At 41.5% G+C, this 26280-nt stretch overlaps 2 protein-coding genes across 5 annotated transcripts in view; one reads left to right on the top strand and one right to left on the bottom strand.

The window, feature by feature from the left end:
• Positions 1–4905, bottom strand: part of LOC122787759 (breast cancer type 1 susceptibility protein homolog) — a 536873-nt gene extending 531968 nt beyond the window's left edge. For both annotated transcript variants that reach the window (XM_044054655.1, XM_044054656.1), the window contains exon 1: positions 4628–4905. The gene's annotated coding sequence lies outside the window, so the exon portion shown is untranslated. The remainder of the gene's footprint in view (positions 1–4627) is intronic.
• An 88-nt stretch (positions 4906–4993) lies between these two features.
• The window catches only part of NBR1 (NBR1 autophagy cargo receptor), a 1427595-nt gene continuing 1406308 nt past the window's right edge, over positions 4994–26280 (top strand). For all 3 annotated transcript variants that reach the window (XM_044054653.1, XM_044054654.1, XM_044054652.1), the window contains exon 1: positions 4994–5233. In XM_044054653.1, the coding sequence (XP_043910588.1) occupies positions 5132–5233 (102 nt within the window). In that variant the 5' untranslated portion in view covers positions 4994–5131. The remainder of the gene's footprint in view (positions 5234–26280) is intronic.

Raw genomic sequence — 26280 nt, 5'->3', positions numbered from 1 at the left:
AGTGATTTTACACAATAAATTTTAATTAACAAATGCAATGAAAACTAATAAGGCAGGGACATAAGCAGCTGGTGTTCTTTCATACAAAAGACTTTCACGCTCTGGTGGAGTACTGTTTCTGTAGAAAGCAGCAGTTTTACTTCTGTGTAAAACTTACTTTGGAAACAGTTATAGCTCATGGAAACACACTGTTACTACTCATGTTAAGGCAAAACTTGTACATACCTGATGTAGCATCCCTCACCCACCATAAATGAGATACAGGACAATCACTTCATTTTCTCAACTTGCATAGCACTGATAGTCATGAAAACTATAGTTAAGAAACATACGGGGGTTGCCCCCTGCAAAAGCAATCTGAAGCACAAAAGTATTATTAAGAAAGGTGGGGGGGGGTGCAAAAACAATTTAAAGCACAAAATTAGGTAGGGGTGTAAAGTACTGGGTACATACTGCCCTTCTCTCCCACTGATGGTTAAACCTCCCCTTACAACTCCCAATTAAATGATACACACAATAGTTAGCTTGGAATGGCCGTATTTCATGAACAGAAACAAACGGTCACACATGGAATATTCAGATTGAATATTCAACAGGTCACTGGATAATCTGCATGGCTTGTCACTCAGCCGTATTTTTTCACGCAACGTCACATGGGTTTGCCCTGTCAATCATGAAGGCCATGCCCATTCCTGCGCGAAAATTGTGGTGGGGTAATGTTCTAATGCAAAACCGCGATTACTACTATTCATTAATAAGTAACACGGGGGTTTGCAGGGGGACGAGCTAGCCCCCCCCAAAAAAAAACAGAGACGCACACAAATATTTTTCCCGCAGTGCTTAAAATATACCAACTGCGAGATTGTGATGTGGCATGCAAATGATGCTCTATATAAAACAAAACTAAAACTTACTCCTCTAGACCTTACCCTTACCCAAAACGACAATGCCGAAGTAATTTGCTCCAAGATACAAGTAAACGATACTAAAGCAATAAACGTCATTTGTGCATATCTCCCCCCTGGAAATAACATCTCCACCTTGGAACATATTCTTGATCAACTCTCTAATAAACTCCCTCAAGAAACACTATTCCTTGGGGACTTTAACATAGATTGGAAATCCTGTAACAATATTAACCCTACTTCCCATATAAACCTTTATGGTTTCAAACAACTTATTAATAGTCCCACCAGAATCAATAAAACAAACAAAAAAGAAACCACCTTAGACTGGAACCTTACTAACTCCCCCCTGCAAACCTACCAAACTGGCATCCTTCCTGATGACCTTAGTGATCACTCCCTCACCTACGTCATTAGAGCGAAAACTAACCTAACCTTACCTACCACTTTCAGAACACTACACTCTAAAAAACAATTTAACCCCAATCAGTTTCAAACAGAACTTTCACAATGTAATTGGACCCCTCTAAAACATCTCACACTTAACAAGGCAGTTGAACACTTCAATTCAACATTCCTTTCAATCCTAAATCAACATGCCCCAAGTCGCACCATTAGAACTAAAACTAAAACAGCACCCTGGCTAACCACTGATACTAAGCATAAAATCATACTCAGAAATAAATCTTGGAATAAATGGCGTTCCTCTAAAAACCTAACTGATCATCAAACCTTTAGAGAGCTAAGAAACAGTACCAAAAAAGCCATCCTTTCAGATAAAAAGAACTACTACTTTCAACTTCAGCAAACCACCAGAAAAGAACCAAAAATTTTCTGGTCCAGTATTAACAATCTACTAACCCCAGGCAAAATAGTTACACCCAACCCTCAGGATTCTGACCCTGATAATCCCACTTTAATAGCCAATAACTTTAATACTTTCTTCACTAATTCCATACAAAGTCTAGCTAACCACCTATCTCCTGACACTTCTCAACTACTCTTAAGTAGCTTCAATAACTCTCTTCTTCCCCTTCAACTACAGCCTATATCTACCTCCTAAATACAATCTCATACAAAAGCTTAAACCCACTACCCCTTCAGCAGATAAGCTTCCTGCTGAATTCCTGCCAGTAGCAGCAAAAGCTATTGCTTACCCTGTCTCTATCCTAATAAACAGATCCTTAAAAGAAAGTACTTTCCCTGCAAACTGCAAGATATCATACATCATACCCTTACACAAAGGAGGTAAATCTACTGACCTCTCTAACTTTCGCCCAATAGCACTATTATCTCCTCTAGCTAAAATCATAGAAAAATGTATACACAAACAATTACTTAACCATCTTCCTCCATAACAACCTACTAGCTAACACTCAACATGGATTCAGACCTTCACATAGTACCACCACTGCATTACTCTCTCTTACCAACACTATCAACTGTAACCGTAACAACAACAAACTAACTTCTTCTCTTTTCCTAGACCTATCAAAAGCCTTTGATATGGTAAATCATACACTTCCTTTGCACATACTTAAATCTCTTGCCTTGGATTACTCTTCCTTAACCTGGTTTACATCCTATCTTGAAAACCGTCAGCAAGCAGTACTCTGGAAAAATTCACTATCTGCTCTACTTCCTATCTCTTTAGGCGTACCTCAAGGATCTATACTAGGCCCACTTCTATTTTCTATCTTTATTAATGATCTCCAATCATCTATCCAAAACACTACCTGTATACAATATGCAGATGATTCCACAATAATTTGTACTGCTTCCTCTTAAATAGAGCTCCAGTCTCTTACACAAACAGCCTTTTTAACCGTAGAACAGTGGTTCTCAAAAAGATGTCTACTACTTAACCCCAAGAAAACAAAACTATTACTATTTTCACCTACCCTCAAATCTACTCAATTAAACTTCACTATTATTGCAAGTGATAATTCTCACATTTCTCCCGACTCTACAACAAAACTGCTTGGTGTTACTATAGATAATAATCTTAACTATGATTATCACATCAATAACACAATAAAAGCAGTTAATAAAAAGATTGGATCGCTGTACAGAATCAAACCCTTCCTTACACCTGAAGCTCGGACCACCTTAGCCCAGTCACATCTTATCTCTACCCTTCTATATGCTTCCTCTATTTACACGAATCTCTCTAAAAGTAACCTCAGGAAACTCACTACATCTTACCATAATATTGCTCGATTTGCCACAGCATCTCAGTCTAGAACTCACCACTGTCTAAACTTAAAACAATTACACTGGCTGGAACTTCCTAACAAGTTTATCTATCAACAACTCCTAATAGCACACAAAATTCTATATCAACCATCAAAAACACCAGCTCTTAGCAACCTCTTGACTCCCTATAATAACCTGAAACAACTACGTTCTTCTGAGAAACTACAAGTTAACACTCATAGAATTACAAATTCTGCAGGTAACTGCCTTTTCTCCAACTCAGTTGGCAAAATATGGAATAACCTTCCCTCACACATCTCCTCTCTAGCCACTCTTCTACTCTTTAAGAAACAACTTCTATTACATCTCAACAAATTCTGGCTCTGCTCTTGTACCAACCCTGACTAACCTGCTTTCATCTTTCTTCTATCATAATTCATTCTTCACCACTATACTATTCTCTCTGACTACAAATGACTTAATGTCTTTCTAGATACTACTGTTCTCATATATGTAAAAAAAAAAAAAAAAAAAAAATTGTAATCGTCTTTTATATTTGTCTTACATATTATGTATTGAAAGTAGTTAATCCCTTACTTATTACTTTAGTTGGTTTTATTTGTTTTAGTTTTAGATTTGTATTACCTGTACTAAAATCTTCATATTTTTGCTCATTGCTTTTGAGCTAATTGTATATGTTTATTTTTATTATCTTGCTTTCATCATTGGAGCTTTTCTCCCCGGGCCTCCACTGAAAATGGACATTGATCCAGCTGGACTAGCCCGGTCAACAAATGTAAAATAAATAAATAAAATAAATAAATTGCATTACATTGATAAGGATACACTACAATTCCACAATGAATATTCATGATGTCATAGACAATACTGCAAGACATGTCAATCATGCATCATTTGCATGCCACATCACAGCCATTAGGCATGTTCATCAGTCTGGCTTCGCCAGCCGATGGGTTAAGACTCAAAAGTATGCCCTTAATTCCTAAATTCTTATGCATTCCTTGTCAGACAAAAGCTATAAATACGATACGTTTCACATATCATCATCAAACATAACTCGCAACAAATCAAAGATAAATCCAGAAATAATCAAGGACATTTTCAACTCACAAGTTTTAAGTTAATAATAATAATACTTAAATATACATTCCTGAAGTAGTATATAACTATAATTAGTAAGTGTAAATCGCTTTCTCCAAAGTTAACCGGTTTTAATAAGGATTAAAAGAAACTGAGCTTAAAATCTAAGTCAAAACCGGGGACAGTTGAGAGTTGGGCGAAATTGGAAGTGTATTAACCCACCAGATGCGCAGTAGTTAATACACTTCAATTCCGCCGAGAGTTGTGCCCTTAAACAACTTGACAAAACAGCATAATTCCTTATAATATAAACTGTTCAACTGTACAAGATTCACAGATTGCGCATATAATAAAAATTCACATACTTCAACAAACAATGACAGTGGCTCATTTCTGTGAGGCCACATATACAACATTTATGTTACCTGAGCCAAAACAAAACAGCAACATATACTCCAGGCCAAAAAAAATTGCACCAATCTTTAAGTTTCCAAAATGCCCCGAAATGTTAACACCTGAAAAACCATTTATTCGAAATACAAGATATCAGTCAACGATACCTCCAAAAACAAAATGACAACTTAAAAACTACATTTTCATTCCATATAGGAAGGTAATACATTCACATTTTCCCGCACAAGAAGATCTCAGTCACGTGGTTGAAACCTACAAAACAAAAATAATGCTATGGCTGAAAGGAGGGATTTCCGGCCTCATTGGTTGTCATAGTTATTTGCTTGTGAGTCTTCGGTTTCTAGTGGGTGATGCATTGTGCTTGTCGTCACGTCCTGTCAGCTGTTTGTTTACAGTTGATGTAAACAGGACTTTTGATTTGGGGTCGTGAGTTAATAGTGCGGTTTCTTGAGGAGGTTCAAAAGCCGGTATATGTCTTCCCAGCACCTTTCGGGGTTTAGCTTAATATTGCTAACATGGACCTTCAGGTTAACTTAGTCGTGCAATATGAAGGAGAAACACAGTCCTTCCTGGTTTCGGATCCACAAATGACTACCTGGGCGGACGTGGAAGCCATGGTAAGTAAAACATCCAGGGCGTCCAGTTGCTTTAAGTTAAGTTATCTGTAGTGGTTGGGTGTTAAAAAGTAGCCTTTTAACTGGTTCTTTATTTTCCCTATGAGGATTTTTTATCTGGTCTTTAGTATTACTTTGGTAGATGACTTTTGTCACTTTCACCAAACCATGACAGAACCCTAATGTTCTGCTTCTGGGTTTTGGAAGCATAACGTATCTGCTCTTGTAGTACAATATATGAAAAGTCTCGTTTTATCCAAAGACTAACTCGCTTGCATAAGAGTGATTATTTTTGCATCATTTGTGTTGTGCTGTGGCAAAAGCATTTCCAACCAGTAACACAGCTGAATTCAGTCCATTTTAAATACAGAATATTAATGTTAGCAGAGGTTTCCCATCGATCTTCGTTCGGTGTCTTATTTAGATTTATTTTTTCTCTAAATAAAGCTTACTGCTTTTATCGAGTTTTACAAGTTTCATGGGGTATGGATAATCTAGTGGTTGGACACATTACTTTCTTACCGTTTTTGTAATGTAGGCTGTTGCCCGTCCCATTTTCCGGGCTTTCTTAATCCAGATTGCTGTCATACATTGTTATCCGAGCCTTTTCCCTGATTTTGTTAATGCGGATGGCTCGCAGTGTTATGTGAGGGTGTGTGCTTGCGTTTGGTTACGCTTGTCAACTGCTTTGATAAGTTGCAAAACAAGTATGCATTCCGAGGTTCGTTTGCTTTTATTGCGTAGTATGAGACTTTTAATTGGTAACGCAGAGGGTGTATTCCCATTCATTTGGTTGCATAATCGGTAATCATAGCTGTCAAATTCTTGGCACAAAAATCTGGACAAAGCCAAAATAAATGGGGACAACCCCCCATTGCGAAAAAATTAAATATTGCTCTTATAAAGTTAGAAAGTTGCGAGAGTAAAAGGTCTTGTGTTACCATGCATTTTTTCTGAAGGATGTGACGTCTGAAACTCAAATGCCTGTCATTATTTAGCGAATTCAGTCTTCAGTGGTTTGTTACAAAAATATGGAAAATCACAAATTTTATGTGGAACAAATATGATGCGAAAAATCTGGACAGTTAAGAGGTGTGGAATTATGTTGTCACCGTATGTTAAGTTTGTGATCACTTGTTGGTATTATTTCCTTTAATACTTCGCAGTTTATTTAACAGTTCTGGACAAAACCAGAATAATGGGCGGGAGAGGGGGACGACAAAGGTCCAAAATCAGGCCAGTTATATATGGTTACATTATTTTGAAAAGGTAATAGGATTACAGTTTGTATTTGTTTCTAAGAATAATACGTTTGAAATTAATGACTGGCATTATTTAATGTATAATCCTCAACGGAAAAATCCTCACAAAATCAAGCAGTTTGAGGTACAGGGCAAAAACATAGGGTAAAGTCGGGACAGTCTGTAAAAATCAGTCAGTTAAGAGTTATATTTCTGTTACAGAATTATAATCTAGTAATACTAGTGGTACAAGAGTAATAAGGGGCATAGGTTGAGAGCTATGCTTCTGTTACAGTACTGTAATTTGGTAATACTACTGGTGCACAAAGGTATTTATGTATAAAAAGTCAAAAATAATTAGGCTCACAGGTAATTACTAAGTATTCAGTATACAAGCCTAATCGGTAAACAATATTCAGAAGATGTTCATCTTGTTACACTGCTGCAGTCATCACACTTGGGTTATCTGCCGTCAGACAGTCCCGCAGCCGGCCTGAGTTCCAAAGTCTTGGTCCGACGTCGGTTGCGGTCGCTTCTTCCCTGACGTCAGTGCGACAGGGGTATAAAAGAGGCAGCCGATGCCATTTTCCCCAGTCTTTCTTGTCGCGCGGTGCCCGAAGCAGTTAGCAAGTGCCGGTCGGCCGACTCCTGAGATTTTCAAATCGAATTTCAGACCAAAGTCTTCAATTAAGCCAAGTACCCCGTTGGGGAATCTTTTCTTGCCTCAGACCAATGTCAGAAAAAAGTTAATAATTGCATTTCTTGTGAGAAGCAAATACCTCATAAGGATTTTCATTCTTATTGTATTCCTTGCCTAGGCCCAGACCACAGCGTCACAGGTTGTCGGTTTTGTGCTAGGTTTAACAAACAAACTACTAGATGTCACCCTTTCCCCACCAATGTCTACTTCTCCAATATCTTCTTCTATTACACTTACCCCCATATTCCCTTTAAATTCTAATCTTTTCTTGTTCTCTCTCTTCTTTACTTCAGTCCATTCCTACCCACTATTCCTAGTCCACCTCCACTTACCTTTGTGCTATTCAACATTCACTGATAGTTTTTCCATCCTCTTCTGACCACTCTGCTCTTAGTGACCACTCTCTGATATATATTATCAGACATAAAACAAGCTTAAATATCCCCTCTTCAATTAGAACAATCTGTAGCAAAAAACACCTTGACCATGAACTGTTTCTAACCAAACTAAAACAATGTAACTGGTCTCCTCCTAGCCAATTACCCCTTGTGAGACTCAAACCTTGTGCTTGTAAGGCAAACACCATAACCATTAGGCCATCCTCCCAATGTAATAAGGCAGTATTCATAATCTCAGCCTATGCCCAACATCAGGGTTGTGATAGTGAGGAAAAGAGTGCATTCATACAGCAGTTGCAGGACCTACTAGATAAAGTAGGACAACAAGAATTAGTGTTGATAATAGGTGACTTGAATCCACATATCTGGACAGACAGAGCAGGATATGAGGACTGCCTGGGTCCACAAGGGTGGGGCAACAGAAATAAAGAAGGAGAAGCCATTCTAGATTTCTGTCTGGCAAATGGCTTGATAGTAGCCAACACATGGTTCAGAAAGAGAGACTGTCACAAGATCACATACAAGAGTAGTCAACATGCAACTCTGGTAGACTTCCTCCTAGTAAGGAAAAGGCACTGGGGCAGAATCCATGATTGCAAAGTCATCCCCAGTGAAACAGTTGTCCCACAGCATAAACCACTAGTTGCTGCAATCAGCTGCAAGCAGTGGTCAGAGAAGGCTCCAAGGTCAACAGAGACCAGGCTTAAGACCTGGAAGTTGACTGGAGAGAAAGTATAACAGTTCAAGGAATTACTCGGGGCTGTAGCACCCTAACAAGAGGAGGAAATAGGTGGAGTTGAAGAATGGCAGTGCCTAAAACAGCATGTTTTAGGACTACAAAAAGATGTCTCGCCGAGCCATGTATGGAAGTAAGGTAAATAAGGAAAGCTGGTGGTGGAATGCAGAAGTCCAGAAAGTCATCAAAAGAAAAAAGGAGTGCAGAAAGAAGTGGGAGACGGAAAAGACTGACCAGCTAGGAAGGATTACTGGTTGGCTAACAAAGACGCTAAGAAAGAAGTTGCAATAGCAAGGAATAGGGCATCGGAGGCACTGTACCAGCTTCTAGAAAGTGACTCTGTAAGGGGCACAAAGAAACTATATCGGGTTGCAAGGCAAAGACAGAAAGATAAAGAAGATAGTCAGACACCCTTCATAAGGGATGCCAGCAACAGCCTGCTAACCAGCCCAGTGGACATCAATGGCAGATGGAAGGAGTATTTCCAGCAGCTTCTGAATGGAAAAAAAACCCACAGAAGCTATATTTCCCCAGAAACAGCCTACAATGAGAGAAGAGGAGCCCACCCTAGAAGAAGTAAGAACAGCACTAAGGAAGATGAAGTCAGTGAAAGCGGGCTCAGATGAGGTCACAGCAGATATGATAAAGATGCTGGGTGAGATAGGGGAGAAATGGCTCCTGAGAGTACCAATAGCAGTGTGGAGAGAAAGGTGTATCCCAGATGACTGGAAAATAAGCATACTCGTGCCAGTGTACAAGAACAAAGGGGACATCCACAACTCCCTATCACACTGCTTGAAAGTTCTGGAGAGGGTGATTGATAAACGGATGCGCAGAGTAGTAGAATGTAAGATGGGAGATAAGCAGTTTGGATTCAGATCAGGATGCAGCACAATTGACTCAATGTTTGCATTGAGACAGATACTTGAGAAGAAGCTAGAGATGAGGAGAGAGTCCAACTGGGCATTCCTAGACTTGGAAGAAGCATATGACAAGGTCCCAAGAAAGCTGATCTGTGCAGTACTGCGGTGGTTTGAAGTCCCAGAAACACTAGTAGAATTAGTGCAGGCTATGTACAAGGACCCAATGACTCGAGTATGAACAGTGTTTGGCCTCACAGAGGGGTTCCCAGTGGTTGTGGGTGTACATCAGGGTTCAGCTCTGAGCCCACTGCTGTTCATACTGGTGATGAGACTACATTAGCAAACAAGTTGGAGGGGACAAATCAACACAGCTGCTGTATGCAGACGATGTGGCAGTACAGGCAGACTCTGAGCTAGAACTTCAGCAAAAGATAGGAAAATGGAATGCAAATCTGAAGGCACATGTGATGAAACTAAGCATAGATAAGACAGTTGTAGTGGAAGCAAATTGGGGAAATCAGAAGAAGCTGAGAATAGAAATAGAAGGAAAGATAGTGGAACAGGTAAATGGCTTCAAGTATCTGGGAGGAGTAGTTTAGGAGAAGGTTATTCTGAATTAAGAGGTTAAAGCTAGAATCAGAGGGTCTGCAGCCAACTGGCATAGAGTATCATGTGTAGTCTATGGCAGAAGAATGCAAAAGAAGCTGAAATGTAAAGTGTAGAAGACAGTGGTGCGACCAGTACTACTGTATGGTACAAAAACCTGGGTAGTAAAGGCAGAACAGTTGAAGCTAGAGGTGATGGACATTAAGTGCCTGAGAAAAGTGATGGGATGCACACTGTGGGACAGATGAAGAAGAAATGAGGACATAAGAGCAGAAGCCAAAGTAGCTACAATTGCAGAAAAGATCAGAGCACAGATTACGTTGATTTAGGCACATGTGTAGAAAAGCAAAAGACAATCTGGTGAGGAAGATTTGGGCAGATCGGAAGAAGGTAAAAGGAAGTGAGGACCTCCAGCAAAGAGGTGGATGGATTGTGTGAAAGATGATCTGTGACAGTCTGACATGAGTGTTGAAGAAAGCAGTGTATGGCACTGAATCAAGAGAGTTGGCAACGGTTAACATGACACCCCGACCCTATATAGAAAAATGGGGAAAAAGAGGTCTGATTGCATACACTACTGAATTCCTGCCTTCCCTTACACTTCACTCCTCCTCCTCCTCTTGAACATTATTCTGCAAGTATTGTTCCCACAATTTCCATTTATTTCTATGTAATGTGCTCCTTTTCTTTGTTAAAAATCCTACTTCCATTTCTTTTATCTCATTTACACTATTCATTATTTCATACACAGTTGTTTTAGACTTTGATTTAAATTTTCTAGTAATTACTTTTTTGCAGCCAAGGTATTTTAACTTAAAGTTTTACTATGTGTAGGCAGTTCAGATCCTTTGTCCCAGCGCAAATCCATATCCTTAGTTACAGCCATTTGCTCTCCTAATATTTCTTCTGATCCACTCAGTAGGGTATTATAAAAAAAAAAAAAAAAAAAAAAACTGCCAACTCATTACACTCAAAACACATGTTCATGGTTACCACCTTTTATCCCCATCACAACACCAACATTTGTTACCTACCTGAGATAAATTATTTGAAGTATCCTTGGGATATAAAAATACCAGTTCAAGCACTTCCAAGGAAAGATCCTAAACCTCCTGGCATTTGTTACATACTTGGGAGTCATACATATGTCCTGCCATTGTTCTCTTGTAAATTGCTTTTCCAGTTTCTCTCCATTTTTTTCTGACTTCCTGTGATTGATTCTATAGTTATCATGCAATATTTTATATGACCTACTAATTATCTCTGTTTTATAGCAGTAACTTCTTTTCTGGATTTGATTAAAAATTCCACCAGAGCAGGTCTTAAGCTTATGATTCCTCTAGCCATTTTCTGTTTGCCTGTATTCTAATATCAATCCCAAGTAAGAAGGACAATCTGTACCCTGCTGATCAAACATAATCTTGGCCTCATCCAACTCTTATTAGCTTTTCCTATTTAGTTATTTGCTCCCATTACCCTAGCTATTTTCTCCAGTGAACTCCAGCCCCCTCTTTACTATTTTCTGTGTCCTTATTTGCAGTAATCCCTATTGGCAAAAATCTCCTTTCTCCAATTTTGTTTTTGCTTAATTTTTGGAATCCTTTCTGTTACTTTGAGTATAGTATTATGCATGGTTTTTATTCTTCCTAAGGATCTCCAGCCAAAATACCATTCCCTATTTATTTCTTTAACTTCTTTCTGCTTCATCGTAATCACTTTTCATTTTGAATTATAACTGTGTGTGTGTGTGTGTGTGTGATATATACACCAATCAGGTAATCCTATATCTCCTTATTCTATTGTCAGGATCAACTTATCCCACTTAACTCTCGCCCTCCCAGATAAATTCCTTCAACTTGTTATTAATTATTGTCCACAATATCTCCCTTGGTTGATAAAAATATGCCTGGCTTGTGTATATATAAAATTAAAGGAACCGTAAAACAATGTCAGTGCTTGATTCTTACTATCTATATCCATAAACAAAAGCTCCCAGATTCTCAGTTTTTGAATTCTCTTTTGCATAGTCTCTTCCCATATATCCTTAGCTGCCATAATAGAAGTCTTTTTAATCTATACCCCCTAAATATGTCATCTTACTGTGTCCCCATAAATATAGGTATTGTTGAACTAATTCAGTGTAAAACAGTGTTTTCTGTGTGTTTTTCTTCTGTTTTCTGAAAAAAAAAATCTCTTTTCCCACCTTTGCTGAACTAGATTAGTCCAGATTTCAGGTTTTGCTGAATTCCAGACTGTGGTATAGTTTCCTGTGTTGCCCATATCTTTACTTGGATAGGAGGAAGCTTCTCTGTTCACCAGTGAGAGTGGGGAGCTTTGAGCAGCCTTGAGCAGCCTATCTGTCCCTGGAGGAGTGGTCTCAACCCTGAAACTAGTAGCTTATTGGCCATTTTGGGTCAATTCCTATCTCTTTCAGTTTCCCTGCTTTAAAACCCGCATTTGTGCCAGTATACAACTCTGCACAGCTCCTCGTGGTGTCCTGCAGAGTGATACAGGCAACAGAGAGACTTTTCCAGATTTAAGTATTTTTTTCTCTGTTTTTTTGCTCCAACTGCCTTTTCCCGTCTAAAAAGCGAATTTCTAACTGATCTGTGCTTCAAAAAGTTTAAATTGCATTTGCCTTCTGCTTTTTACAGTTTTTGCACTTGTTTTATATCAATTTAAGTCATTTTTGTATGGTATAACTGTTGTAGGCTACACACTGTAAATGCTATAAACAGGCTAGCGCACTTTAGTGTTTCCTGTGTGTTTTTCTGCTGTTTCCTGAAAAAAAACAAAAAGATGTTCTCTTTTCCCGCCTTTGCTGAACTAAATTAGTCCAGATTTCAGGTTTTGCTGAATTCCGGACTGTGGTATAGTTTCCTGTGTTGCCCATATCCTTACTTGGATAGGAGGAAGCTTCTCTGTTCACCAGTGAGAGTGGGGAGCTTTGAGCAGCCTATCTGTCCCTGGAGGAGTGGTCTCAACCCTGAAACTAGTAGCTTATTGGCTGCTCTGGGTCAATTCCTATCTCTTTCAGTTTCCCTGCTTTAGAACCCACATTTGTGCGGTTTTGCACGATTTTGCGCGTAGCGCAGCATCGGGCAGCGCCACTTAAACGGGTTTAAACTATTTCCGGCTCCACAAAGGCTGCTTTTCACTTTTTCCCTTAGAACTGTTATAAATCTCAAAGTAAGCACTCTATTTTCATTCTAAAGCCATGCAGTTGCTTGTATAAGTAATCTTATAAGTAAGCACTAATAAATTAAAGCACTACACCCTCTTATACTCCCTTTAAGTACTTTGCTCCCTATTGGTCTTTTTTGATCAGTCAAAAAGTAGTTCCTTATACTATTCTGGCATGTCCAAAAGTCAGTTTCGGGTTTACTCTCCAGGCCAGCTGGTGAATCTGGGAATCGAGGCAATGTTACAACTGTCTTATGTACACAGAAAACCCTCTCCTCCTCCCAACAAGCTCAAATATATGTGAGAGATGCAACTATATAGCCAAACTGGAGGCTGAGCTCTCTTAACCCAATACTGGCGCAATCAGTCTGGAGGAAGTAGGTATCCACACACACCACAAATCCAGTCTCACATAGACCTATCGCAACAGAAAACCAAACACATAAACACACAAAAACATACTCGGAGGTTCTAAAAAAAATCTGCCCAAGCAGAAGAGACCTCCAAAGCAGACCTCTAAGCAACCGCTACCCCACAGCAATACCCATGTATCACACAGTTCACAAAGTCAGTGTGCCACACAGTCGCAGCCCTTAAGGCTAAACAACACACCTAATACACTTGTAATAAGTGACTCTATTGTCAGACACACTGACGTCCCATTCACCAGGCTGAACAAGGAGAAGGTCGCTGTAAGCTGCTTGTCGGGTGCCAGGATCCGCCACATAACACAAGCACTCTGGTCACTCCAAAGCAAGTACAAATATGACTCCGTCATTGTCCATGCTGGTGTGAATGACCTGAGACGTACCTCCCTGGACTACATGAAAAGAGACCTAGAGGAGCTCTCTGATCATGTAGCCCAGGCCGGTATGACCCTGACCTTGAGTAGCATCTTACCCTCACCAAGAGTGATGCCACAGTATAAAGACAAAATGATCAATTTTAACAATTGGCTAAAGTATTGGTGTTATTCAAAGGGGATCCAGTGTCCGTCAGCCTGGGATGACATGCCCGACAAGCCACGTTGCTTCGCTAGGGATGGCTTGCACCTGTCACCCCTGGGCTTTCGAATACTGGCTAAGGCTCTTGCCACCCCCATAGTGCCTTTCTTAGGCAAGGCTCAAAAGACAAACCCACCTCCATAGACAAAACAAAGAAAAAGAAACTAAGGGTAATGCTGCTCAATGCCAGAAGTCTAAACCTCAAGATGCACGCACTCGAGGCTCTCCTCAGTATGGAGAATATCGATATCTGTGCAGTAACAGAAACCTGGTTCAAGGCTCCCGAGAGCACCCCAGGTTATACCTCATACCATGCTTTTCGGCCCCAAAATTCTGACCGAACCACAAAAGGAGGGGAAGTATCCATATTCATCAAAGATACCCACACCTCCAGGTTAGTGGCACTGCACGAAGCATCGGAGACCATCCATGTGCAACTAACAGTGGGCAAAACTGTCTTTCAGTTTGTAGCCTGCTACAGACCACCCTACCAAACTCAGGAACCCCACTCTGCTTTCCTGAGAACACTGGAGAATATGAAGGTCTCTCCAAACACCATTATATTGGGTGACTTCAACTACCCAAACATAGACTGGGAGCACTACTCAAGCCCCAACACCCTCGCCCAACGGTTCCTAGAATTTATAAACTCAAATGCTATGGAACAACTGGTCACCACTCCCACAAGAGGGGAAAACATATTGGACCTGATCATCACCAACATGGGGACGCTATGTTCCATACCAGAGGTATACCCCTCATTGGTAAGATCTGACTATAAATTGATCTCACTGGACATCCATATCCTGTCCCCACCCACAGCCAAGGAAACCACGGTGAAGAACTTCTCAAAAGCAAACTTCACACTTCTCAAAACAGAGGTGGAATCCTTCAAAGCCCCCGGACCAGTGGAAAATACGGCCCAAACCGCAGAATCCTTTACAAACGCTTTCTATGGACACCTACAGGAATGCATGGATCGTGCTATCCCAAATAAAACCAAGACTCATTCCTCCAAAGGCAGGAGACCTGTCTGGTGGACCCCAGCCATAAATAAGCTATACAACAGAAGGAGGAAGCTACTACATGATAGAGCAAAATCCCAAAAAGGGAAGGCATCTCTGATCAGTACTAGCAAGAAACTACGATCCCTCATAAAATCATCTAGGGCCAGCTTCGAAAGAAAAATTGCACAAGATGCTTAAGATAATCACAAGGCCTTCTTTAGTTATGTCAGGAACCTGGGTGGCAACTCCCAGATATGCTCTGTGTTCGTTCAAAATGACAAAAAATACACTGAACCCACAGACATTGCCAACATCCTGGCAGACAAGTTCAGTGCAAACTTCTCCCCCCCCCCCCCCAAAAGAGCAAATGTCTATCCCAACAGAGTGTAGCCTCCCTGACATCACAGATGCACAGGTGAGAGCTGCCCTCTCCAAAGCAAAAAAACACAGCATCAATGGGACCGGACGGTGTCCCGGGCTGCGTCTTGCACGAACTTCAAGAAGAACTGAACCCTCACACAAGGTCACTGTTCAGTATCAGCTTTACTACAGGATATGTACCCAAGGAATGACGTACAGCAACAGTGGTCCCACTCCACAAAGGTGGTGCCATAACGGACCCCGGAAACTATCACCCTATAAGCCTGACTAGCCTGGTCAGCAAAGCTATGGAGCGTATCATGAAACTCGTAAACAAAGACATTGGGAACCTCCAAACACTGGATCCTACTCCGGCACAGACCTTGGCCACGTCAACTCCGAGATCTTCCTCGGAACTGAGGCCTTTATTAATGTGACTCCAGTTTTGTCTGTTCCAGTTTCGGCACTGACAACAACCACTTCGGCACCGATCCCTGTGTCGGTGCAGACAATTACATTGGCACCGATGATTTCTTCAGTGCAGACTATGGTAGTTCAGTCTTTCTCTGCACCGTTGTCCTCTGTGCGAACAGATGAGATGGGCACGGAGTCTGCCTCTCTTTTCTGGACAGGCCTGTTTCTCCCTCAGTCTCTGTGAGGTCCACTAGAAGTCTTTCTGAACATGATGTGTTGCGTCTTGTGGACCAGGCATTCTTGGCCAGAGATATTCCTTCCCCCAGGAACTATCCTTCTTTGTGAGGTGATCACCCATCTCCAAAGACACCTTCTTATTCTCCTCCTTCATTGCCTTTGAAGTCCATGGATATAGTACAGTCTTCCTCTTCTGCGGTTCCCTTTATGGATCTCACTAAGGAACCTCAGTTGCCTTCGGTGCAGGAAAGTGTTTTGCTATGACAGGATGTCAGCTGTGATACGCATAGCTTGCTGCTCCACAGCCATCCAGGGACTCTGAGTTGGCAGGCTTAGCCACTTGAGGACAGGGGGCACTCCACCCCTGACATACACTTCTCTCTGGGTGGACCAGCCTTCCAACTGATGGAGAAGGCTTTCGCTGCTGCTGGCGATACCAGACTGCCTATATCTCTGCCCTCCTCTGGTACACTGGTTTCACAAGTCGCACCTAGCGGACACCAGGTGCAAGGGCCTCAGGACATATTCCCACAGGAATCCCTTTTTCCGTTGTCTTCCCCAGCTTCTCCCACTAAGGAGGTCCACCGGAAAAGTTTGTGTAAGAGGAAGCACATGGACTCCACAGAGGAGTCTCTCACTGAAGACACAGATTTCGATGAGGGGGAAGGAACCCCTCAGTCACCCTCTGAGTTATCCTTTGGCGATATCCTTGAAATCCTGAAACAGAGAGGTGACTGGCAGCCCTCTAATCCGACCCCTGAGGAATCTGTGTTCTTGCAGGCCTTTCACGCCCAGCCCCCCTCCTTAGATAAGAAATATGTTCTAGAAATGGTGAATAACATTCAGCAGGTTAGTAACCATTCTTTAAAATGTGGCTATGATGCACTGGAGGCTTCATTTAGATCAGCCATGACTGGCACAGTTATAAGAAGGCATGCATGGTTGAAAGAACAGGTCTTGCCGGATCATGTTAAAGCAAAGCTATTAGATGCTCCTATGGATAAGGTCAGTCTATTTGGTTCACCTGCCCAACAAGTAATGAAGAAAATGGAAGAGAAGGCAAAATCTGTACAAACAATTAAAGATTTCTTACAGGTTCAGCCCCCAAGGTTTAGCAGGAACTGGCCTAACAAAAATTGGTCCTTTGCAGACTCCTCTAAATCTCAGAGAGGCAGGAATAGACATTCCAGAGGCAGAAATCAATCCAGAGGGGGTGCCTACAGGGGACGCCAGTGGCAAGGCAATAATCAACGAGGCACAGATACAACCACTACCACTGCAACAGGACAATCACAGTGACTTGGTTCTGACACCGCCTACCAGGGAACAAATAGCAGCACCCTTAGGTGGAAAGTTAGCCTTATTTTCAAAAAACTGGCACTATATCACAAGAGACAAGTGGATTTTGCAAACTATAGACCAAGGCTACAGGTTTCATTTCCACACCTTACCAGTAAAAAGAGGAATGCCAAACCTACCACCAAATCAAAAGACAGAAGCTCTAAAACAAATAACTCAATTAACAAAGATGAGAGCTGTGGAAAGGGTACCACCTACAGAACAGGGCAAGGGATTTTACTCCAGACTCTTCCTAGTACCAAGAAAAGAGAAAAGTTGGAGACCTATTCTCGACCTGTCCGCTTTAAACACATTCATCATTGTTCCAAAATTCAAAATGCTGACCCTACAGCAACTTCTTCCCATGCTGGGCAAGGAGTGTTGGCTGGTAACTCTAGATCTCAAGGAGGCATACCTGCACGTCCCCATACGACCAAATTGCAGAAGATACCTCAGATTTCTTGCAGGATTAGAGCATTATCAATTCTCAGCATTGCCCTTTGGCTTATCTACTGCGCCCAGAGTGTTCACGAAATGCCTGGCATCAGTAATCGCTCATTGCAGGCTTCAGGGAATCCAAATTTATCCATACCTGGACGACTGCCTGATACAAGCGGACAACAAAAGCAAGCTGACATAAGACTTACAAAGAGTCATTTGCTTACTACAAGCCCTGGGATACACAGTCAATATAAAAAAGTCAAGACTGATACCATCCCAAACAAGAACATTCTTGGGTGCAGAATTGGACACAGTAAAACAGATGGCATTCCTAACAGCAGAAAAACAAGAACAACTTCCTCTTTACTTCTTGGCATTAACAAAGCAGAACAAACTAACAGCAAGGAAAGTACTGCAGGCCTTGGGCTTCATGGCATCCTGCATAATCCTGGTCCCCCATGCCAGACTGCATATGAGAAAGCTACAGTGGTACCTAAAGAATTTATGGTCTCAACACAGGCACAGCTTAGAAACCGAAATACCACTAATCCCATGCCTGAAACAAGAGTTCCTATGGTGGGCTCAGGCATGCCAGTCAAACCCAGGTTTATCCTTCCACAACATTCAAGCAAGCCAAACCATCACAACGGACGCCTCAGACCTCGGTTGGGGGGCCCACATGCTGGACAAGTGCATTCAAGGCTTATGGACTCCAGATCAGCTGCACCTGCACATAAATCAAAAGAAATGCTGGCAGTAAAACTAGCAATCCAGAATTTCAGACCATTCCTCAAAGAAGGCCAATTGATGATAAGGACAGACAACACCACAGTCATGTGGTACATCAACAAACAGGGAGGCACTCATTCATACCCCCTATGCCGAATGGCTCTGGACCTATGGAATATGGCTCTGAGCTACAACATTTAGTTACAGGCAATATTTGTACCGGGAAAAGAAAACATCCTAGCAGACATGTTAAGCAGAACTACCTCGGATGCTCACGAATGGATGCTACACCGGACATCTTCAAGGCCATCACAAAGAAATGGGGAATGCCACAAATAGACCTATTCGCATCCCCACTCAATCACCAGCTCAAGAAATTCTGCACAAGGACATACCACCCACTTGCTTGGAAGGTGGACTCTCTATCCTTCAGTTGGAAAGGCCTGACAGCATATGCATTTCCACCTCTTCCTTTGATGCACAAGGTACTACTGAAAATCAGAGGAACGTCCAAGGATAATTCTGATAGCTCCAAATTGGCCAAGACAACATTGGTATCCATTGCTGAGGAGCATGTCTCGGGGGGAAACGTGGACACTACCCCTGATTCCTTTGATGTTAACTCAGAGCGACTACAACATCCTGCATCCAAACCTGAAAACTCTGCAACTGACTGCCTGGAACATTACATAAGAGCAACTAACCCAGATTTATCCCAAAGGGTTAAAGACATTATCCTTGAGGCCCGCAGACCTTCAACAAGAAGGAACTATGCAGGAAAATGGAAAAGGTTTGTCATGTGGAGTACTGAAAGAGGGAAAGATGTGTCAAAGGTAGATATTGCCAACATCCTGGAGTATTTGGCAGAGCTTCTCCATACAGGCCTGTCCTATTCCTCCATCAAGATACATGCATCAGCTATTTCTGCAGAACACAGCTTCATTCCCCTGTCTTCTCACATCCTCTACTCAGGCAGTTCCTGAGAGGAATTAAGAATGTAAAACCTCCTAGGAAACCACCATTACCAGCATGGGACTTGAACTTTGTGCTAGAAAAATTGACACTCCCTCCATTGGAACCAGCAGCAACAGCAGATCTTCAACACCTATCCTGGAAAACTGCTTTCCTACTGGCAATTACTTCAGCAAGAAGGGTTTCAGAACTACAGGCTTTAATGGCAGTACAACCCTTCCTAATCTTCCATCAAGATAGAGTATCCATGAGAACTAATCCTACATTTATGCCTAAGGTGGTATCCAGAGTGTCTCTAAACCAGGCAATCCACCTACCTACCTTCTTTCCCAATCCACAGAACAGGGGAAAGACTGCTGCATACCTTGGATGTACATAGACAGTTGCGCTACTACCTGGACAGAACCAAGGGCAATAGAAAAACTGACCAGCTTCTAGTAGCTTATGCAACAGGAAGGGAAGGAAAAGCAATTTCCAAACAAACAATCTCCAAGTGGATAGGAAATTGCATAAGATTCTGTTACTCCTACCATGGAAAGCAAATTCCACAGAACATAAGGCCTCATTCTACAAGGGCTACAGCCACTACCACAGCTTTCTTACGAGGAGTGGCTACCAAGGACATTATTGAGGCTGCTACTTGGACCTCCGTGCATACATTTGCCAAGCATTATAACTTACCTCTATACTCTAGATCCCGAGCAGGGTTTGCCACTGCTGTTTTGCAAGGGATCCTAACTACACCATAATTCTTCTTCCTCCTCCCTAGTTTGGCTATGGTATTCTACCCATTTGTAAGGACTGCAGATGCATCCTTGAAGGACATAGTACAGTTTTGTACCTACCATAAATGTAGATGTCCGAACAGGATAGCATCTGCAGTCAGGATTACCCACCCTCCTTCCCTCTGTGGTACTACTAGGATATTTGCGAACCTAATAGCTAGCTAGGGGATCTCTTATGGTGTATTTGTTTGTATATATGTACATACATGCTTATTTTTGTGTTTGCCTTCTACATTTTGGAAACATTGGCATTTACCCAAAATTTTAGCTATCCAAGAGGGCAACTGGCATCTGGGGCAAGAAACACTGAGGAAATGGGCGGCTGATGTCTTTATACCCGAAGACCAGCAGAGATGACGTCGGGTGAAGTGCGACACCAGCCGAGGCCAGACCCAGACTTTGGAATCCGGCCGACCGAAGGGCTGCCTGACGACAGGACAACCCATTTGTAAGGACTGCAGATGCTATCCTGTTCGGACATCTACATTTATGGTAGGTACAAAACTGTACTTTCTTTATATTTGTCTACTTCATACAAATTCTCCTAAAATTTCCAAAATCTCTACAGGATCTCTGATTATTTCTCCTTGTTACAGGCTCCCTGAGTTTGGCAGCAACCCTTTCTAGTTTCTGCTGCCTAAGTCATTATGCTAAAAGTTTTTGTGACCCTGAGTTATCAAAAAGTAGTTGCTTAACAGCAGAAAAACTCATGCATATTAACTAGATGCCCTTTATTTTTACCTTACCACTCTGCATTTGTGTTTCTTGTTCGGTGAGATTCCCCTTATTCTTCTTTACTTTACTTTAACCTTTGTCAGCCTCTCTAAGTAATCCTATTACTTCTTAACATTATCTGTTTCTTTTATTTTTACTCTGTTTTTAAACTCCGTTTTCATTTTATCCCAGTCACTAGCTATAAATTATGAAGATATTCCTGTCTTCCGTAATAACGCTCAAATAATTTCCATTACCTATTCCTTAAATTCCTCTATTTTTACATGTAGGTGGAAAAGCCCCAGTGTCTCATTTTTACTTAATTAACCTGCATCTTGGTTTAAGGTTGGATGATGTGGGGATAGTGAATCAGGAAGTGAAACAGATTAGCAAGGAGGAAGTAAGGACAGGAAAGAGCACTACAGATGCGATGTTTGCTCTGAGAGTGTTGGAGAAATACAGAGAAGGTCAGAAGGAGTTGCATTGTGTCTTTGTGGACTTAGAGAAAGCATATGACAGGGTGCCTAAAGAGGAGTTGTGGTATTGTATGAGGAAGTCGGGAGTGGCAGAGAAGTATGCCAGAGTGGTACAGGATATGTACGAGGGTAGTGTGACATTGGTGAGGACTGCGGTGGGAGTGACAGATACGTTTAAGGTGGAGGTGGGATTACGTCAAGGATCAGCTCTGAGCCCTTTCTTATTTGCAGTGGTGATGGACAGGTTGACAGATAAGATCAGACAGGAGGCCCCGTGGACTATGATGTTTGCAGATGACATTGTGATATGTAGTGAGAGTAGGGACCAGATATGCTTTAGAGAGGAGAGGAATGAAGGCCAGCAGGGCTAAAACAGAATATATGTGTGTAAATGAGAGGGAAGGTAGAGGAATGGTGAGGATGCAGGGAGTAGAGTTGATTAAGGTGGATGAGTTTAAGTACTTGGGATCAACAGTGCAGAGTAATGGTGAGTGTGGAAGAGAGGTGAAGAAGACAGTACAGGCAGGGTAGAATGGGCGAGTGTCAGGAGTGATTTGTGACAGACAGACAGGTACCAGTAAGAGTGAAAGGGAAGGTCTACAAGAGGGTAGTGAGACCCGCTATGTTATATGGGTTGGAGACAGTGGCATTGACAAAAAGGCAGGAGTCAGAGCTGAATGTGGCAGAGTTAAAGATGTTAAGATTTGCACTGGGTGTGACTAGGATGGACAGGATTAGGAATCAGTATATTAGAGGGTCAGCTCAGGTTGGACAGTTTGGAGACTAAGCAAGAGAGGCGATATTGCGTTGGTTTGGACATGTGCTGAGGAGGGATGCTGGGTATATTGGGAAGAGGATGCTAAGGATGGAGCTGCCAGGTAAGAGAGAGGAAGGCCTAAGATAAGGTTTATGGATGTGGTGAGAGAGGACATGCAGGCAGTTGATGTGAAAGAGCATGATGTAGAGGACAGGAAGAAATGGAAACAGATGATCCGCTGTGGCGACCCAACGGGAACAGCCGAAAGAAGATGATGATGATGACCCTGTATCTTGGTTTGTAGCACTACCTTATCCAAAATAATTATTGGATGTGTGTCAAAGTTTTCCATTAAATGCACATGTTCCTGTGAAAAAAATAATTTGTCTAGTCTATCTCAGTTATTGCACATTGGGGAATAAAATTCACATCCTCTGTACCAAATATTTTCATAAATATCTTCAGGAACCTGCCCTCTTTTGTTATATGCCCCCTTCTAGGTCCTTCCGATACACCTTCACTGTTGCAAATCAAGGTCCAGTCATCACCTGCAAGTAAAATTCCTTGTAGTAAGGTGATTTTGATTATTTCTCCCCAAAATTTCTTAAGTTCCATAATAACAGTTTTTGGTGGAATATAAATACATGCCATCATAATTCTCCTCCATTGCTAATTAGCCCTTACTACCACAAATCTACCATTATTCCTTGGGATTCATTAACGCTTACACTAAGTGTACGTCGTTCTGAGTGAACAGATAACCCAAGCATAACTCACACCTTCCTTAGTTTGGAAAGAAAATCATTTGCTTTTGTTCTTCTGGTTTATGATTACATTGCCTTTTCAATCAGCACATATCTAAGGTTCTTTTATTTTCCCTGGCACTACCTTGCAGAGGTCTGGAGAAGCATGCTGGCGGTCAACAGATGTATTTCATCAGAGTATAGTAATGCAGAAAACCAGACCTAAAAAAAACTAAATTAATTCTAATTACTCCTTTCTATCCAAAATAGACTGTGATTCAGTATTCCTTACTTCATACTGTAGTGAAGCTGTATCACAAGTCGTCCTTCCAGTAAGTCTTACCTGGACCTGCTTGTTCTGAGGTTTGCAACTTTGCAGTTCCAATTCTGATTATTTTTCAGACTATGTAGTTTGTTATTTTTGTATGCTGAGAGATTATTTGTGCAAAAAAACACCAAAAGAAGCAAGTGTGTTTTGCATGGTCTGCAAGAAAGGATGTGGAAACTTTCTGTACACTTGCTCTGCAAAGCTTTGATTATAGCCTTGGGTGTTGTGCAAATTTACAGTGTATCTAATGGCCATTTCAAAGTTTTGCATGGAGCAAGACTGTACTTGCTTTACGTTTTTGATGATTTGTTAGCCCTTCTTATGAGGGACCTTACATCTTTAACTCCCACTGAGAGAGACTGTCCCACAGTAGGCATTTTATGAAACTGAAAATAACTTTCCTCCAAACATTTTGAATATCACAGTATCCGTAGACTTCATTCTTTTGCCTTAGAAGTGTAGAAGTCTGTCTTTTTAGAAGCTGTCAACTATCCTGAGTGGATTTCCAAGCTCCAGTCTCTGTTTGGTCAAACCTCCATATGTGGTTTTCCGGGTCTATATTACTTTGTTGAAAACTAACTTCAGCTAATGGCCGTTCATCGAACGTTAGCTGATGTGAACGTTCGATGAACGGCCATTCACTGGTTAGTTTTCAAAGAAGTAATATAGACCCGATTTTCCACAAGGGAAGACTAGCTTTTCAGAATAACCCATTATACATGCATAAGGTTGCGGGGCGGCCATGATGGTGCAGCGGTTAGTGTTGCTGCCTCACAGCAAGAGGTTCTCCTGTTCGATCCTCGGCTGGGGTCCCTTCTGTGCGGAGTCTGCATGCCCTCACTGTGGTTGCGTGGATTTCCTCCGGGTGCTCTGGTTTCCTCCCACATCCCAAAGACATGCCGTAGGTGGATTGGACGCTCTAAATTGGCCCTAGGTGTGAGTGCATGTGTGTGCCTTCTGTGGAAGGTTGGGTGCCGGGTTGGCAACCCGACACCATAAAACTCCACTGCCAATCATGAGCGGACAGGTGATCTGCTGTGGCGACCCCTAACCAAGAAAAAGCCGAAAGAAGAAGAAGAAAAGGCATGCATAAGGTTGCTGCTGAAGTCAATGTGAACCTGTTGATTTTGAAAGCATTTTTCTAGACTATTATAATCTAAGCAAATACCTTCTTCACTGTAGATAAGTAGATAGCATAGACTACATGGACAGAAGTCCTGGAAGAAAGCTCATCAGTTCTGTTTTTTACTAAGTCCCAATTCGCTGAGAAAGTTACCAACTGTACCCTTTCAATATAGATAACAAACTGCATCACTTTTTTTTTTGCATCACATAAGACCTAGGCAAACATGCATTTATACAAAAGAAAGCAAACCACATTAAAATATTCCTAGTTACAAATATTTATGTATTGCTTTTTTTTTCCCTCATTTTGTAGAAGTATCATCAAACCAACATTACTTAAGTAGCTCAGTTATTTCCTTCCCTTAAGTCTTACTTTTCCACCAAAACATTATTCTGCATGTATTGTTCCCACAATTTCCATTTTATTTTTTTACTGTGTAATTTTCTTCTACCCTTTCAGTTCTTTTATGTTTTTTTTTAACATTCAATTCTTCAAATACAGTTAGCTGAGATTTTCATTTTCATTTCCTGCTAATTGCTTTTTTGACAGGCACCAGAATTAAACTCAGTAAGGCCTTACTGTGACTACGCAATTCATATCTTCTATTCCAGCTCAAAGAAACATTTCCTTACTTACACGCATTTGCTCACCCAAAATTTCTGACATAGTACTCTGTAGGGAATTATTTAAGTCTGCCAACTGACTACACTCCCAAAACATATATTTCCAGTTGCCTCCAACATTTGGCATCTACCCGAGGGAAAAATTAATTGGAAATGTGATTGTAAGACGCACTAATGTCCCTCTCCCTGGGCTGAGTAAGGAGAAAATCATGGTTGGTTGCTAATCAGGGGCCAGAATCCGCCACATTACGCATGCACTCAGGTCACTGGACCACAAGTACCAGTATGACTCCGTCACAGTCTATGTAGGTGTTAATGACCTGAGACGTACCTCCCCAAACTATATGAAGAGTGTCATCATGGAGCTTTTCGAGTAAGTGTCCAGGCTGTTATGAGTCTGACATTGACCAGCATTTTACATTTTCAAAGGGCTATGGCACAATATAAACAAGATGATTGACTTTAATAATTGGCTTAGTTTCTGGTGTCATTCTACACGGGGTGCAGTGTTTGTCAGCTTGAAGGAGATGGTCAACAGGCCACACTGCTTTGCCATATTTCTGTGCACCTTATTCCTCCGGGTTTACGAATATTAGCTAAAATACCCCCCCCCCCCCATAGAGTCTTTTTTTATGCAATGCCAGACTGAAAGTACTTCTGACATAGCTGCTCAAAACCAAGAAAATTTGAAAGTATTACTGATCAGTGCTAGGAGTCTAAACAAAAAACACTACTCCCTGAAAGCTGTCTTCACCCTAGAGAATGCTGATGTCTGTGCCACCACTGAGACATGATTTAAAGCCATGGACAGCACACAGACAGTGCAAGGTTGTAATATTTTCCAAACATTTAGACCAGCTACTACCTTAAGGCTGGTCAAACAGGACAATGCACTTTAGCTTCTCCACGTTCAAATCCCTATAGGCAAAATCTGATATAGCTTAAGTCCCCCTCTATGACCCAGGAAATCCCAACCATGTATTTAAACTTATTTGGAAATACTTTCCATCCAACCAAATACCATATTCATTGGCAATTTTAATAAACCCCACTATTAACAGGGAATCCTGTACAACACCAAACATTATAGGCACAGAGATTGCTGGATTTTGTAAATGCAAACTAACTGAATCAGATTGTCATTACACCAACAAGAGGTGCAATCATGCTGGATTTGGTCCTCACTAATATGGGAGAGTGCTGCACACCCCCTAGTGTAATGTCTTCGGTAAGTTCAGACCACCAAATGGTCTCCTTTTTGAAGTACAA

Source organism: Protopterus annectens, chromosome 13.part0 (assembly GCF_019279795.1).
Source record: "Protopterus annectens isolate FY-2018-M chromosome 13.part0, PAN1.0, whole genome shotgun sequence".
Lineage (NCBI taxonomy): Eukaryota > Metazoa > Chordata > Ceratodontiformes > Protopteridae > Protopterus > Protopterus annectens.
This window is presented reverse-complemented; position numbering and strand designations above follow the sequence as displayed.